The sequence below is a fragment of the Quercus lobata genome, chromosome 6, assembly GCF_001633185.2.
Source record: "Quercus lobata isolate SW786 chromosome 6, ValleyOak3.0 Primary Assembly, whole genome shotgun sequence".
In the NCBI taxonomy this organism is placed as follows: Eukaryota; Viridiplantae; Streptophyta; class Magnoliopsida; order Fagales; family Fagaceae; genus Quercus; species Quercus lobata.
In genome coordinates, this window is record NC_044909.1 from 7,126,556 (window position 1) to 7,139,994 (window position 13,439).

The 13,439-nt window shown below is 35.8% G+C and overlaps 1 protein-coding gene across 1 annotated transcript in view; it reads right to left on the reverse strand.

The window, feature by feature from the left end:
• Window positions 1-13,439, reverse strand: part of LOC115993996 (chromatin structure-remodeling complex protein SYD) — a 29,646-nt gene that overhangs the window by 14,660 nt on the left and 1,547 nt on the right. Inside the window, 22 exon segments of the mRNA XM_031117999.1 lie at window positions 264-433; window positions 965-1,072; window positions 1,294-1,374; window positions 1,522-1,638; window positions 2,429-2,518; window positions 2,639-2,764; window positions 2,877-3,090; window positions 3,243-3,415; window positions 3,526-3,622; window positions 3,861-3,917; window positions 4,159-4,202; window positions 4,286-4,480; window positions 4,569-4,749; window positions 4,902-5,087; window positions 5,169-5,266; window positions 6,495-6,701; window positions 6,704-7,470; window positions 7,544-7,608; window positions 7,712-7,878; window positions 10,424-10,575; window positions 10,885-11,673; window positions 11,776-11,891. Coding sequence (XP_030973859.1) covers window positions 264-433; window positions 965-1,072; window positions 1,294-1,374; window positions 1,522-1,638; window positions 2,429-2,518; window positions 2,639-2,764; window positions 2,877-3,090; window positions 3,243-3,415; window positions 3,526-3,622; window positions 3,861-3,917; window positions 4,159-4,202; window positions 4,286-4,480; window positions 4,569-4,749; window positions 4,902-5,087; window positions 5,169-5,266; window positions 6,495-6,701; window positions 6,704-7,470; window positions 7,544-7,608; window positions 7,712-7,878; window positions 10,424-10,575; window positions 10,885-11,673; window positions 11,776-11,891 — 4,200 coding nt within the window.

Genomic DNA, 13,439 nt, shown 5'->3' on the forward strand with positions numbered 1-13,439 from the left:
CATCAGTGGTACAGTAAGAGTGAAACAAGTATAAAATAACAAAATTTTATAGAAAGAATATTTAGGCAGCTCCCCCAAAGTTTTGGGAGTCAGGCTTTGTTATTGTTGTTATATAAATATAGGTGGCTCAACTCTAGAGGCAACTGATAATCATCTAAGCCATAATTGCTATCAGAAGCTTCAGTCATACTGAATCAAGCATGAGGCCTGCAAGTGAGGTCTGTCAAACGCAGGCTCTCACAGGTTCCAACATCATATATTACCTGAGTAGAAATATAAAAAAGGGTGAATCTTGTTGATTGAACTTGTCTATAAGGGCACCACGATCACCCCCAGATGTATGCCCATCCAACCTAAGGTACCGATATTGCTTCCAGTGGAGATACTCCTCCATAACATCAAGCAGCCTAGTCATTGTGGAAAAGAAAAGAACCTGCAATGTTACAAGTTCCAGGCAGAGCCATAAATCCCAAAGCATTGATTTCTAGCACAATATCTTATTCAAAATTTAAAATACTTATAAGCAACTGTAATAAAAAGAGAAAGTACTCGATAGATAAAAGGAAACCAAGCGTGCACTTAATACAGCAAATGCAAATTGACTGGTTTAAAAAGAACGTAATAGAACAATCTATAAGCATATATTTCACAGCACAAAAGGCCTAAATTACTGATGCTGAGGCAAGAAATGCATGTGTCAACACTCCTTAAAGTTAACCATCATAAATATAAATGATCCTGAATATTGAGAATGAGCTTAAGAGGGGGGGTGGGGGGAATTAACAGCAAAAGAATGATGAAAGAGCCTCATGAAGCATATATAAAATGGTTATTGAACTTTTAAAAATAACAGTAGTAAGATATAAACTGCAATCCCTTAAAGCAATTATAAAAATTCATCAAACATCAAATTCTCCCAGCTACTATAATTTATATAGCAGGAAATATTTTTAAGATATCATACCCGATGATCTGTTGCTTTTAGTTTGGGTAGTAACCGATCTAGCATCTCAAGCTTCCCACATAATCTAATAATCGGTGGCAGATAATGCTTGGGTATCCAATTATCAACCTACAAAAGGAAAGCTAACGTTATGGCCAAACCAATGTAGGCAAACAATAGAGAATAAAATTTAAGGGCTTCAACCCTTGGTTGGCCTCTCAGAATGAAGGAAAGGGAAGTGCAGACAAAGATTGGCAAAAAAATGCCATTTCTTGAACTTTATTCTTCACCCTTCCCTCATTCTTTCTGAGAACAAGCCAGAACTTCAATGGATTAGTAAAGAGCATTGCCTCCTCTGCATGAAGCTGGCTAAGATATGGGTGATTGCATATATTACGGTGCTCCATAACAGAGTTGTGCACAGATCGAGCCTGAAAAATTTGAGCCTTCAAAGTTGAGTACATAATTATAGTAACCTAAAAATAATTAGTCAATAAGAGTTTCTTAATCAACATGAAAATGGGGTGGGGAAAATGGAAAGAAGTGAATTGAGAATATAATGCACTATAAAAGGAAACCTTTGAGGCTCCAATAGAACCAAGATTGTCTTCCACCCTCTTCATCAAAAGCTTCTGATACGCAGAAGCCTCACATCTTATAAGTCTCTCAATCTTTTCAGGTAGTTGATTTTCAACCTACCAAAACACATATTTCAGGACACAAGAACATTACCAAATGAGAATTGCCTAACCAAATAATTTTAAATTAACGGCTAAAAAGCGAAAAAAGGAAACACTATTCAAAATTATTTCCTAAGCCCTTATATGTAATAAGTTTTAAGTGAAAACGGTAAAAACATTCTAATAAGCCCAGTTATGATTGGAAATATAACTCATATTAACTGATCAAGAAGATCATAACATTGATCACTATCATATGGCAAATTAATATATCAATTTTGAACAACCATATCATCATACCATCACAAAATGTTACAAAGATAATAGTAAACAAGACTTACAGTGTTTGGGTCTGACTCCACAGACATCAGAACAGAACAAACTGAAAACTAGTACCACTGCTTTTTTTTTTTTACACGTTTATGTCAGTGTCCTAGATATGGCAAAATGCTTTTGTTAAAAGGTCTACCCACAAAGATCTTTGGGGGAATGCATTACATTGAGAAGGACACTGAAGGAAACAGTCCCAAACATAAATCCAAAAGCAATATATATACACACACATACATACAACTAAACATATAGATATGCATACATAAACATGTGTGCATATGTTATGCTGTTCACTGAGAAGTTATTTCCACTGAGATGTAAAACTACATTACAAGAATCAGGACTACTAGAGCCACAGAGACACACTGCACTATTTCAGTAACAAGAATGAACCCAAATGCATCAATACGTGCTTAGAGAACTTCCTAAGAGGTAAATATGATTACTGAGCACAAAGTATCATATTAAACACCTTGTGTTTCAGCCTCCGAAGTACAAATGGCCGTAGAACTTGATGAAGCCTGTTTATGATCAAAAGATTCTCCTCCTCGGATAGCAAGGCCTAGTCACAATGCATCATCAGCAATTATAGTTTTTAGAGATTAATGAGTTCTGACACTATAATTTTAAAAATAGAGAGAATAACATCAATGTCTTAATAACAGAACAAGTTCATGCTTACTTCATCAGCCGAATTATCACCATTACTCTGAAACGGTTTGTTGAACCATTGAGAAAAATCCTCAGATGAATTAAAAATATTAGGCAACAAGAAATTAAGCAGTGCCCACAATTCCTCAAGATTGTTCTACATAAAAAAGAAGATAAGAAATTAGATAGAGCATGTTTCTTATATTATTAAACAAATAAGAGTAAGAATAATAAATTAAAGAAAGGCATGAAAAAGAATAGCCTCTTACCTGTAGTGGAGTTCCAGTTAACAGCAATCTGTGTGAACTCTGATAGTGCTTCAAGTCCGCATTCAATTTACAAGAAGCATTTTTTATGCGATGGCCTTCATCAATTATAATGTAATGCCAGTGTAATTTACTTAGTTTCGGCCTATCATGCTTATTCATCAGATACTCATATGTTGTCAAAAGGACATTAAATTTCTGATGAACAATTTTTTCCCTACAATATGAAGGAACAGCTGAGACGACATATAGCACAACAAAAGATCAAATAAAGTGAAAAACAAAAAAAAAAAAACCAAAAAACAAAAACAAAAAACCAAGGGTAAAAGGAAAAACACCAGTCAGTGTTCAGTGTTCAAAAGTAATTACTTAAATAGTTTCCGCCGCTCCTCTGGAGGCCCAGAATAGACAATTTTGAGTATATCAGGGGCCCAGAAGTTAATTTCTGACTCCCATCCAGGTAGAACCGAAGACGGCACAACCACAAGAAAGGGCCCTCTATCGTTTTTGGTTTCCATAAGGTAACAAATTAGAGAAATAACCTACGAACCCAAAAGTTAAATTGTTAACATAAAAAAATATGAGGCTGTGTAACAAGAAACTAGAATATAGACTCCTGCCAGAATATGACAGATTCAGAAGCAAGCCATACCTGGACGGTTTTACCAAGGCCCATTTCATCAGCCAGAATTCCGTTTAAATGGTTGTTGTATAGTGAAACCAACCACCTTAGGCCATTCATTTGATACCTGAAAGTCAAAAACTGCAGTCATTAAGAATTCAAACCCAAGAAAGACAGCAAAGAGCATACTTGTCCTCACACATTGATAAGATAAAGTGGATAATACCAGTCAATTAATCACTAAAAGCATATAATATCAAATAAAAATGACAGGAAACAACCATCCTTTAAAAAAATTACCAAAAAAGCCAACATAAGATACATTGATAATTAGAGAAATTCAAATAAATGCACATTCAACTTACTCCCTGAGTGTTCCACCCTTTAGGCAACATGGCTGCTCAGCAATGTTCTCTTTTATACTGCAACAACCAACATTCATTATCAGATTTTTGCTAAGAGCATAAAAATAAAAATTAATTAAGAAAAGAAATTGCTAAATCAGTGGCCTCAAGTCATCCAGATTTCATTAAGACAAAAGGAAAAATGAAGAGGAGACTGAAGGCTGCCTTCAGCCAGTACTGAAGGAAGATTCCCAACTGATAAAATCAAATATTAAGCTAGTGACAGTGCAAAGCATTATATATCTAACAATACTAATACCTATGAGCCATCATATAGTACTTCTCATTGCTTTCCATATAGTGCTGCACAGCAAACATACAAAAACAAAAATTAGTAAAGATTAATTTAATATAAATTCAATAAAGTGAACAAAGAACACACTTGCCTTTGCCTGATCACTTTCATCTTCATTTTCAAAAATACTCTCACTCTTCTCAATGACACCCACAGCTCCTGTCTCATCCATATCATGCTCAAAGTGTGTTGACATAGCCTTTGCCTCCTGTAGCTTGGATCCAAGCTTTTGAAGATATTTCTCTGTCTCCTTGAGAAGTTGCTTAACACGATCTGATTTGGCATCCTAATACAATTATCAAATGTTATGCAAGAAGAATGAAAGAACCATACCACTGTTATCACAGTAAAAAATCTCGTAAGACAAATCAGACCTGCACCATTCGCAGATATCCCTCCACGTCATTGATCTTTAATAGATTAATCTTCTCACGCTGGATTCTGTCAATCTTTTCTCGATGAATACGTTCCTTCCTTTTGTGGAACTCTTTCACATACTTATTAAAACCCTTCCAGCGTTCCCTCTTAGTTTTGAACACATCATCCAGTCTTTCCCTAAAGTTCAGGTTATCAAGTAAGTCAATAAGCGTAATCATTGTGCTCAAAAGTGAATCACTACTGAGAAACACATGAAAAAAAAAAAAAATACATTGAAAAGATAGAATGAGAATACTTAACGGTCTGAACTGGATGGAGAAAATACATACTTGTGAACTTCTATCTCACTGAAGAACTCCTTCTGCCTCTCACGAATTCTCTTCTGTCGCTCTTCCTTCATTTTCTGCTCAAACTTCTCAATTTGTCTTATCCTCCTACCATGTTTATGTTTCTTGTATGATTTCAGGCGATCCATTTCACTTGTAATTGGTTTAAAGAAATCATTCAAAAAATCACTGCACAAAACAAAAGAAATTTAGTGTCAAAATGAAAGAGTATAACTAAAAATTTGAAGTAAAATTAGGAATATCCATTGCCTTCTGAGGCGCCGTTGAAGATCCAGTAGTTGAAGTTTCTTCAATTCTATGACACTTTTGGTTTTTGCAGATATATCTTCAGATGAGCTCACATTTTCCTGCATCATAAGTAACACATGACACATGCAACATCATAGGTCTTTACAGAAATAGACCTACAAACAAAGCATTTTCCAATGCATCCTGCCTATATGAGTATTGTACAGTATGTGAATTAAGACAATATCATGGAAGCCCCTTGGATGAAGATTTTCATCATTTGAAAAATTCACATTTCAACTCTCAGCCCCTTCCCTTTCCTACAAGCAGGTAATCATATACAAATCTCATTTAAAAGGTAGACCAAGGTCAAGCATGCCATTTCTTCAAAAAAGGTTAATCCTTCCTCTCAGCAAAAGCTCAATTAATCAGGTAATTCCTAAGGTAACATTGCATCAAACATTGCCTACAAGCCTGAAACCCATCACTTCAAAAAGGCCGCTCACACTGAGATAAAGGAAGCCCAAAACTAACAGTATGAACCCCAATTGGTAAATTTTAGATGCTCAACAGATCCCATGTTCGCAACAATAATGACAATTATAATATCAACTTAAATATTATTTTGAAGACCGGGAGGAAAAACAGAGGCATCTTTTCAGAAGTAACCAAGAAAGAATCATCATTTCATGAGTTTCTATAACGTTCCTTCCTCAGTGAACCTCTTATCCATAGGGATCAATTTAACCAATAAATCAGCATCATTCAATTTTGAAAAGTGTATATATCCACTGTCTTCTAAAAGTCGGAAACCCTTTTAAAATACTGAACAGAAGTTTGACACTAAACAGGGCCGGTATTCAAGAGGGATTACTTATCACCTCCATTTTGAATAGACAATGGTCGGTTCCCTTCTCTGTACTATCGCCCATGATCCAATATTATAGAATGACAAAACAAAACCAAAAAAAAAAAAAACAAACAAACAAACCAAAAATAAAATAATAAAAAATAACAAAGTTCTGATACAGAGCAAGCCAACAAGCTCTATCACAGATGGCACCTTCTTGCCTAGTAAGAGCAAGGTGGATGGTGAGGTCATAGCTCTAGGACCACCAGTTGCATGTTAAACTTACCAATCCAAAAACAAACAAACAAACAAAAACAAAAATTCTGACACTAGAGCAGCAACTTTTAGTCCCCAACCCCACATCCCCAAGAAAACATAAATAAATAGGATAATTAAAAACCATAATAACCATCAGATGAACACATTTGGCAGTCTTTTGGTAAATGATACAGCGACGTAATATGCCAAGCACTGAAGTATTAAGTTCTGTAACAAACCTTTAACTTGGTATAACAAGCAGAAATCCTTTGGTTTGCCTTATGCTGTTTTAGTTTCCAACTTCGCTCAACTAAATTTTTCTTTTTCTGCTGATCCATAATCCATTTCTCTGACATGGTGTACTTTGGAGAAGGTGGCAAATCAGTAGATACTGACTTATTTTCCTCTTCTTGATCTGTGATAAACAAGATGCCACTGTAAGCATGCCATCAACAACAAGTGGTTTGTAGTCTGGATTAGAGGCATGGTTCTTACCTTGAGATGCATGTTTCGACATCATACTAGCATCCCTCATTGGAATTACTGTCTGATGATCATTTTCAACTCCTGAAATAGGCTTCCAATGCTCTTTTAATGAAAAAGAAGGGTGACCATCTGCATGTTGTTTCCCCAGACCAATACTATTACCGATATTTTGAAACTGACTAGGATTACTATCTTTTCTTTCCGCCACCAACTCATGCGGAAGAGAAGAGCCTAGTAGGGGACCCCTAGAAACCTCATTATGACTTCCAATTCCAGTCCAGCTAATTATCTCCGGGTTCATCTGCTTATTTATGCCCATTACAGAAGATGCTTGGTTAGACCTCCCAACTTGCAGATGGCCATTTTCCATATCTTCCACAGGATTACCCCTTGTATTTGAAGAATTGGGCTGCTGTGAAGTTATCTCCTGAGTCTGTCTCTCAGCCTCAGGTTTTCTTCCAGCCAGAATAAGTTTCCTTTCGTCTGCAATTACAGAAAGATCAGAAGTTGGGCCATTTTTTTCCTCCATCATTTTTGGGCTCTCAGCGTCCTTTGGAAAGGTGTCAGCCTCCTGGAGTTTTCCAGTAGATGAAGCAACTGGAGAGATTATATCAGTGTCCCTAGCAGTGTTCAGTCTTCCGAAGGGCATCATAACATCCAGGTCGCTACTTGGCTCATTAGAAGACTGTGCTTTCCCTTTAGGATCAATAAGCTCTTTGCGAGGTCCATCTATATTGCTACCTGATTAGTTCCAAGTTAATGCATGAAGACCAAAGAAGAAAAATTATTAATTATTGGTTACCTTCTTTAGGAAAGATGTTTCCAAGTGCAATTTCAAGATGCAGTTTCTTTGGCAACAAACCATTTCTGCACATAGAAAACCACCACTCATAACAACCTGACTTGATCAAAGATAAGAAACTTTGCAACACCAAAAAATGACTGCAGATGCTAAAGAAGTGCTACCAACCTGAAAGCTAAAAAGACAAGGCACTGAGCTCTAAGCTGTTTCAACTGTTGCTCCTTGAAAGGCATGCCAGAAGCCATTGGAGCCTGGGGAAGTGGAGCTTTTCCTGTATCTCTGGGAGCCATGCTCCTAGGCATACTCATTTCTGTAACACTATTTTGCCTTCCACTCTATTGACAAAAACAACATGTTATGCTGGCCAGTTGATATACACACAAAGCTTTAAATAGCAGAATTTGAGATGACACAACATGCAGAACAAACTTCAAACATGATCCAAATCAAAAAGCTCACAACACAAAAACCAACTAAAATGAAAGGAGATGGCATAATAAGAAATCAACATACATAAAACTTACATTAAAAAAACATCTAGTTTGACATGTTTGCACTAACATAATTGAATAAGAAGACATAAATAGTAATCATATTTTAGAAACTAGTACTTTTTGGATGAAAGCTTCCCGTCCAGAATTTTTTTTTTTCCTACACCATCCATCCCAAAATGAAGCTTGGTCTGAAACAGCATGAAATTTAATAGTGAACAATAAGTGCAATGCTTTTCTTTATTGGTGAGTTCCACAAGCATCTAGTGGGTTTTGAACTCACAACCTTACCCTACATGCCATTTTTAAGGAAGGTAGAAGTGTCATTTGAGCTACAGCTCACTGGCATCGTAGAATAAGTGCAATGCCTTTATCAAAATTTCTAAAGGTGGGCACGGCTTTCAATAAGTGTCTTGGTTGTTTTCTTAATGGGTAAGATTAACATGGGAAGATGAAGATAAATATGCTTTTGAATTTTTGAAAGTGGACATTTATTTTTGGACATCCAAAAATGGAAAGTAGAACACATTTTGGGAAAGAGGGAGTATCTTTTACCTCTTTCTTTCTATTTAATTTCTTATCCCCAAAGAAATTAATAATAGGAAACATAAAAAGGAAACAAAATATTCAACTTACAATAAAACCAAAAGGTTTTCTAACCAAAGTTATAAATACCATTTAGGCAAAACCATTTCAGTTTGCTTACCGAAGCAAAATATTTCAGCATTGGTACATGAAGAATTAGATTCATATCATCCCATTTCAAAATATGGGTATACCAATGTACCCAAAAAAACCTTTGAAGTTCAAAAAGTTTCAGAAATGGGATAAGAATCAGTATCAGTCTGAAACTGTAAAACCAGCTGAAACACTTGAAATTTAACAAGACAGCCAATATGGACTTCCAATTCCTTGCTTCATGCAAGTGCAAATGGGAATACGTAACCAAAAAATGGGAAAAATAAATTAATGAAGAGTGTTTCTATCCATCTAACAAGATATAACACTATTTAGAAAGATGTAACGAGAAAATGTATATACAAAAACAGGAAATCCAATCACAGATCCATAAAATGTGTACATTGAAATAGTAAACTCACAGGCAGAAGGGGAAGAAAATATTTTAACAATGTAACCGACCATTTTCATAGACAACATAAAATACACTACAATATAGCCATACAATCTTCATTGACCATCAGAAATTTCTGAATTTAGGCAATAGAAATTGTTATAAAAACCCAATAAATGAAGCATGCTTCGGAAAATCTCAGGAAGATTAAAATACTTCACTCAAAATCAAAACTGCTCCTGAGTCAACCTTTTTTACAAGTTTCCTTTTTCCTTCTCCTTTTCAAACAGATGCCAAGGGGGGACACCCCAAAACACAAGGAAAAAAAAAAAGACGAGATCACCTTAGAGTTAAGGAAGCTTTTATAGTCATCTTTTCTAGTATTCTCATTGAAATTTTTACTAAATTTAATATACAAAATTCAATGAATCCATATATGCAGCAATTCAATTCAAACCCAATTGAATGTTTTACAGCTATCAGCCACCTAAAATCATAGTGACCATACCATGATTGCTAGCATTTTAATCCACTTTTTTATTCAGGCCAGGTAGGGGGCAATTACTGTCATAAAATGAAGAGCTTCAAAAGTATTAGTTCCAATCCAAGACAAAGCATCCAGCAAACCATTAAACTCTCAAGGAGGAAACCTCAATTCAGAGTGACCTAGTAAAATTTTGATAGTAACTAATCTCAGAATGGATTAAGTTGATATTTAGAAAATATTAGCTGCAGGCTTTAAGCAAAGAAACTACAATTAAGGCACATAAATCCAGGGAAGAAAGTTAAAGCAGCAAATTCGTCTACTGTAATTGTTAGAACTGTAGTTAAGCAATTAAATTTAATCACGAGTTCCTAACCGCTTAAGCTTTTGAGGCAATCAGTAATTTATCATGGTATCAGAGCAAGAGATCCAAAGTTCAATCCGTGTCTTCACTTTTCCTCCCATTTAAAATGTTAAAAACCCCACGTGTTGGGCCCCACTCACTAAGGGGGAGTTTAGACCCACACGCGAGGGAGAGTGTTAGAATTGTAGTTGAGTGATTAAGTTCAGCTTAAGCTTTTGGAACAATTAGTAATTTATTAGTATTTTTTTTTATAAGTAAAAAGTTTTATTAATAAAACTCAAAGATTAAACCATTTACACAGGATGTAACCACAGACTACAAGAAGATTAAGCATGAAAAGAATGTCTACTATGAAATATGAAGGGGGGGGAAACACACAATAGAATGCAAGTGGACTAATTGAGGAGCATGAGCACACATTTAATTTATCCAAGAGTGGAAGCAAAAATAATGAATAAAATATAAGTACCTGAACAACCTTGTTGGCATCAGCTAACATATTTGACCCTCCTTCATGCTCCAAAGAACCACTGAATTGCATTGGACTTGAGAATCCAGGTTCTACTACCGGATAAGAACTAGAAGCAACAGGCATCCCGCTGTGAACCTTGCCAAAAGCACCTAAAAATTTTCCAGCAGTACCCCATACATAACTCAGACCCAGGAAATAATCAAAAGAAAAGACATTACCCCAGGATAAAGAATTTTTTACACAATCAAATTAGGACCAATACTGATGTGCATCCCAAAATTAATAAATCTCATCAGAAACAGATTCTTTAGTTCAAATAGTGTTAAGTCCATAGTTTGTTATGCCAACTCTGATCCTGGTTAAAGTTGAAACATTTACAGATTTTCAAGCCCATAAAAATTAGGTGTATAATTTTCAAATCCACAAAGTCAATGCTGAAACATCTTCCATGTCCTTACCTGATCCAAGAGATGGAGTTGTTGATTGCTGTGTTGGAATCTCTGACATCATATTACCAGGAACATTAGAAGGAAACCTGGGAATTTGAGATTTTTCAAATGGTAATCCTGTTTTATTTTGATTCCATACACCCCTGATGTCATGAGAAGGTAGGGAACCCCCTTGCTGTGAAGCATTATGAGCAGAGGAAACTTCCACTTCTTCAGGGAATTTTGGATTTGGGGCCCGTAGCATCGAATTGCTAATGTTTGATGAGTCCAACTGCCTTTCAATTGTATGTTGACCCTCTTGCTTGACTCTAAGCATTGGTCTCATGCTACCAGACAAAGATGCAAAGTGTTCCATCTGGCCACTACTTGGAACCATATTGAAGTTAGTACGCTCACCCCCTTTAACTGAAAGACTTGCTTGTGGTTCAACCTTGTTCATCTTCCCCTTTCTTGGATTAACTACAGCATTCCGAGTATCAAGTTGCTGAGTATTGTCAATATGTTGTTCCATAGGTAAGGAGTTCTCTCCCCTCTTCCTCTTTGTGGTGGCTTTTTTACCATCCTTTTGCTGCCTTTCTTGTGATTGTGAGTTGGCAGACCTCGAGTCCAAACTTGATGGACTTTCATGATCAAATGACTGACTGCTCCTATGAGCTAAAGATCCTTGATAATAATCGTGTCCAGCACTGCTTGGGCCAACAGGTGGCCTGTTTGAAGCAAATGGATCAACTTTTGAGACCTCATTTTCGGCCAAGCCTACTTTTGAATCATTTGCAACCCCACCCGCCTGTGAAGAACCTGCATAAAATTATTCCCATATCTAATAGATTAATCCGAAATGACACACTCCAACGAAAGAGATTTTCAATATCAATTCCAGTTTAACTGAGAGCAATGTACCTGCAAACTGAGCAGTTGCAGAATCACCTATTTGATTACCACCACTCAAAGGAAGGCGTGATAACCTCAAGGCTTCAATGTCAAGACCATGTTGATTGATAACAGTCTCCATTGCCCTAGCAAAAAGGAAATTAAGTTAGAAGAAACAAAATGAACCACGTTGAAGAGTCAACCAATAGAAATCAAGCACTTAGGTTAACAAGTTACAGTGTCCACCTGCTACCACAAAGATGCAGAACAAAGTAAAGAGCGACTATCACATTAGCAATAAAAGAACACATTAAGCGCTAAGAACAACTAAGCCAGTGACAAATTTAGAATACACACACACACACACACTAACACACATACATTAATATGCACATGTATCACAGACAAAAGTTTGCAGGTTCTATGTTAGAAAGCCCAATATGTGGTGCCATCATGCTGCTACTTAAAGTTGATTATCACGTATCATCCCCGCAGACTAAAGTAATCATCTAACCATACAGTAGATCTAACATGTTCATATGGGAAAAAACCCCTGCTCCATGCATTGTTCTGCTTGCACTCATTATCCAATACGGCAGAATGTCTTTTACAGTAAAGCAGCAGAAACAGACTTGGTTGCATTTAGAAAAATAGCTGACCTGAATAAATTGCCATCATCTGAACCTCACAAAGTTATTTAATCAATCTAAATCCTGAATAGATCTCAGTATCCACCAGACACATACCAGTGTCCAAAATCATAATGGGAGGATATTGATAGTCAAAATGACATTGCACTGCAGCATCACTGATCAGGCCAGTCATCCTTTTACATACCATATAAAAGTAAAGTATGCAAGGAGCATCGATCCGTAATAAACTCAATCAATATTAAATAATTCAGTTTACTTTTGAATAAGGAAGACTTGGTAAATTCACCAACTTTATAGAGGATGAGAAGAACAGCAGCAGTCAACAACTCTCACATGTATCAAAATAGTTTTTTTTTTGGGGATAAATTCGATAGTTACAATGGGGAATGGGGGATTTGAACCTTGGATGTCCCCATTGGAAACACCATGAGTCTCAATTGAGCTAAACAGAACAGAACAGAACAAAAACAAAAACCAAAAAAAAAACAAAAACAAAAACCAAAAAAAAAAAACAAAAAACAAAACAAAACAATAACAAAAAAAAAAAAATAGTTTGATGGGCTATCTTAAAAAAAATTTATTAACCCAGATTGTCAGACAGATGTACAAGAAGACAACAATAACAACAACAATAAAACCCAAGTCTCAAAACTTTGGGTCAACAATGGAACCTCAATAGACTAATCAAGATTAGTCACATATTCTTCTTTGCCATTCTATCCTATCTAAAACCATACTCTTTGTCACCTCCTTCATTGACATTTTCTTCTTTACTACCTCTAGTAATGTTATTTTAAATCTTCCTCTAACTTTCTTTGCAACCTCAACTTGAATCAAAATCACTCTTTTTTTTTTTTTTTTGATAGGTAATAAAAGTTTTATTGATAACAAAAATGCAATGTGTTTACAATTGTAAACACACGGCAAAGAAAGAATACAAACAAATCAAATAGTAGATCTAAAACAAATATGGAAATCAGACAAGAAAATACAATGCGTGAGGCCCCAAATACGAGACCACTCAAACAAAGTCCTAGCTAG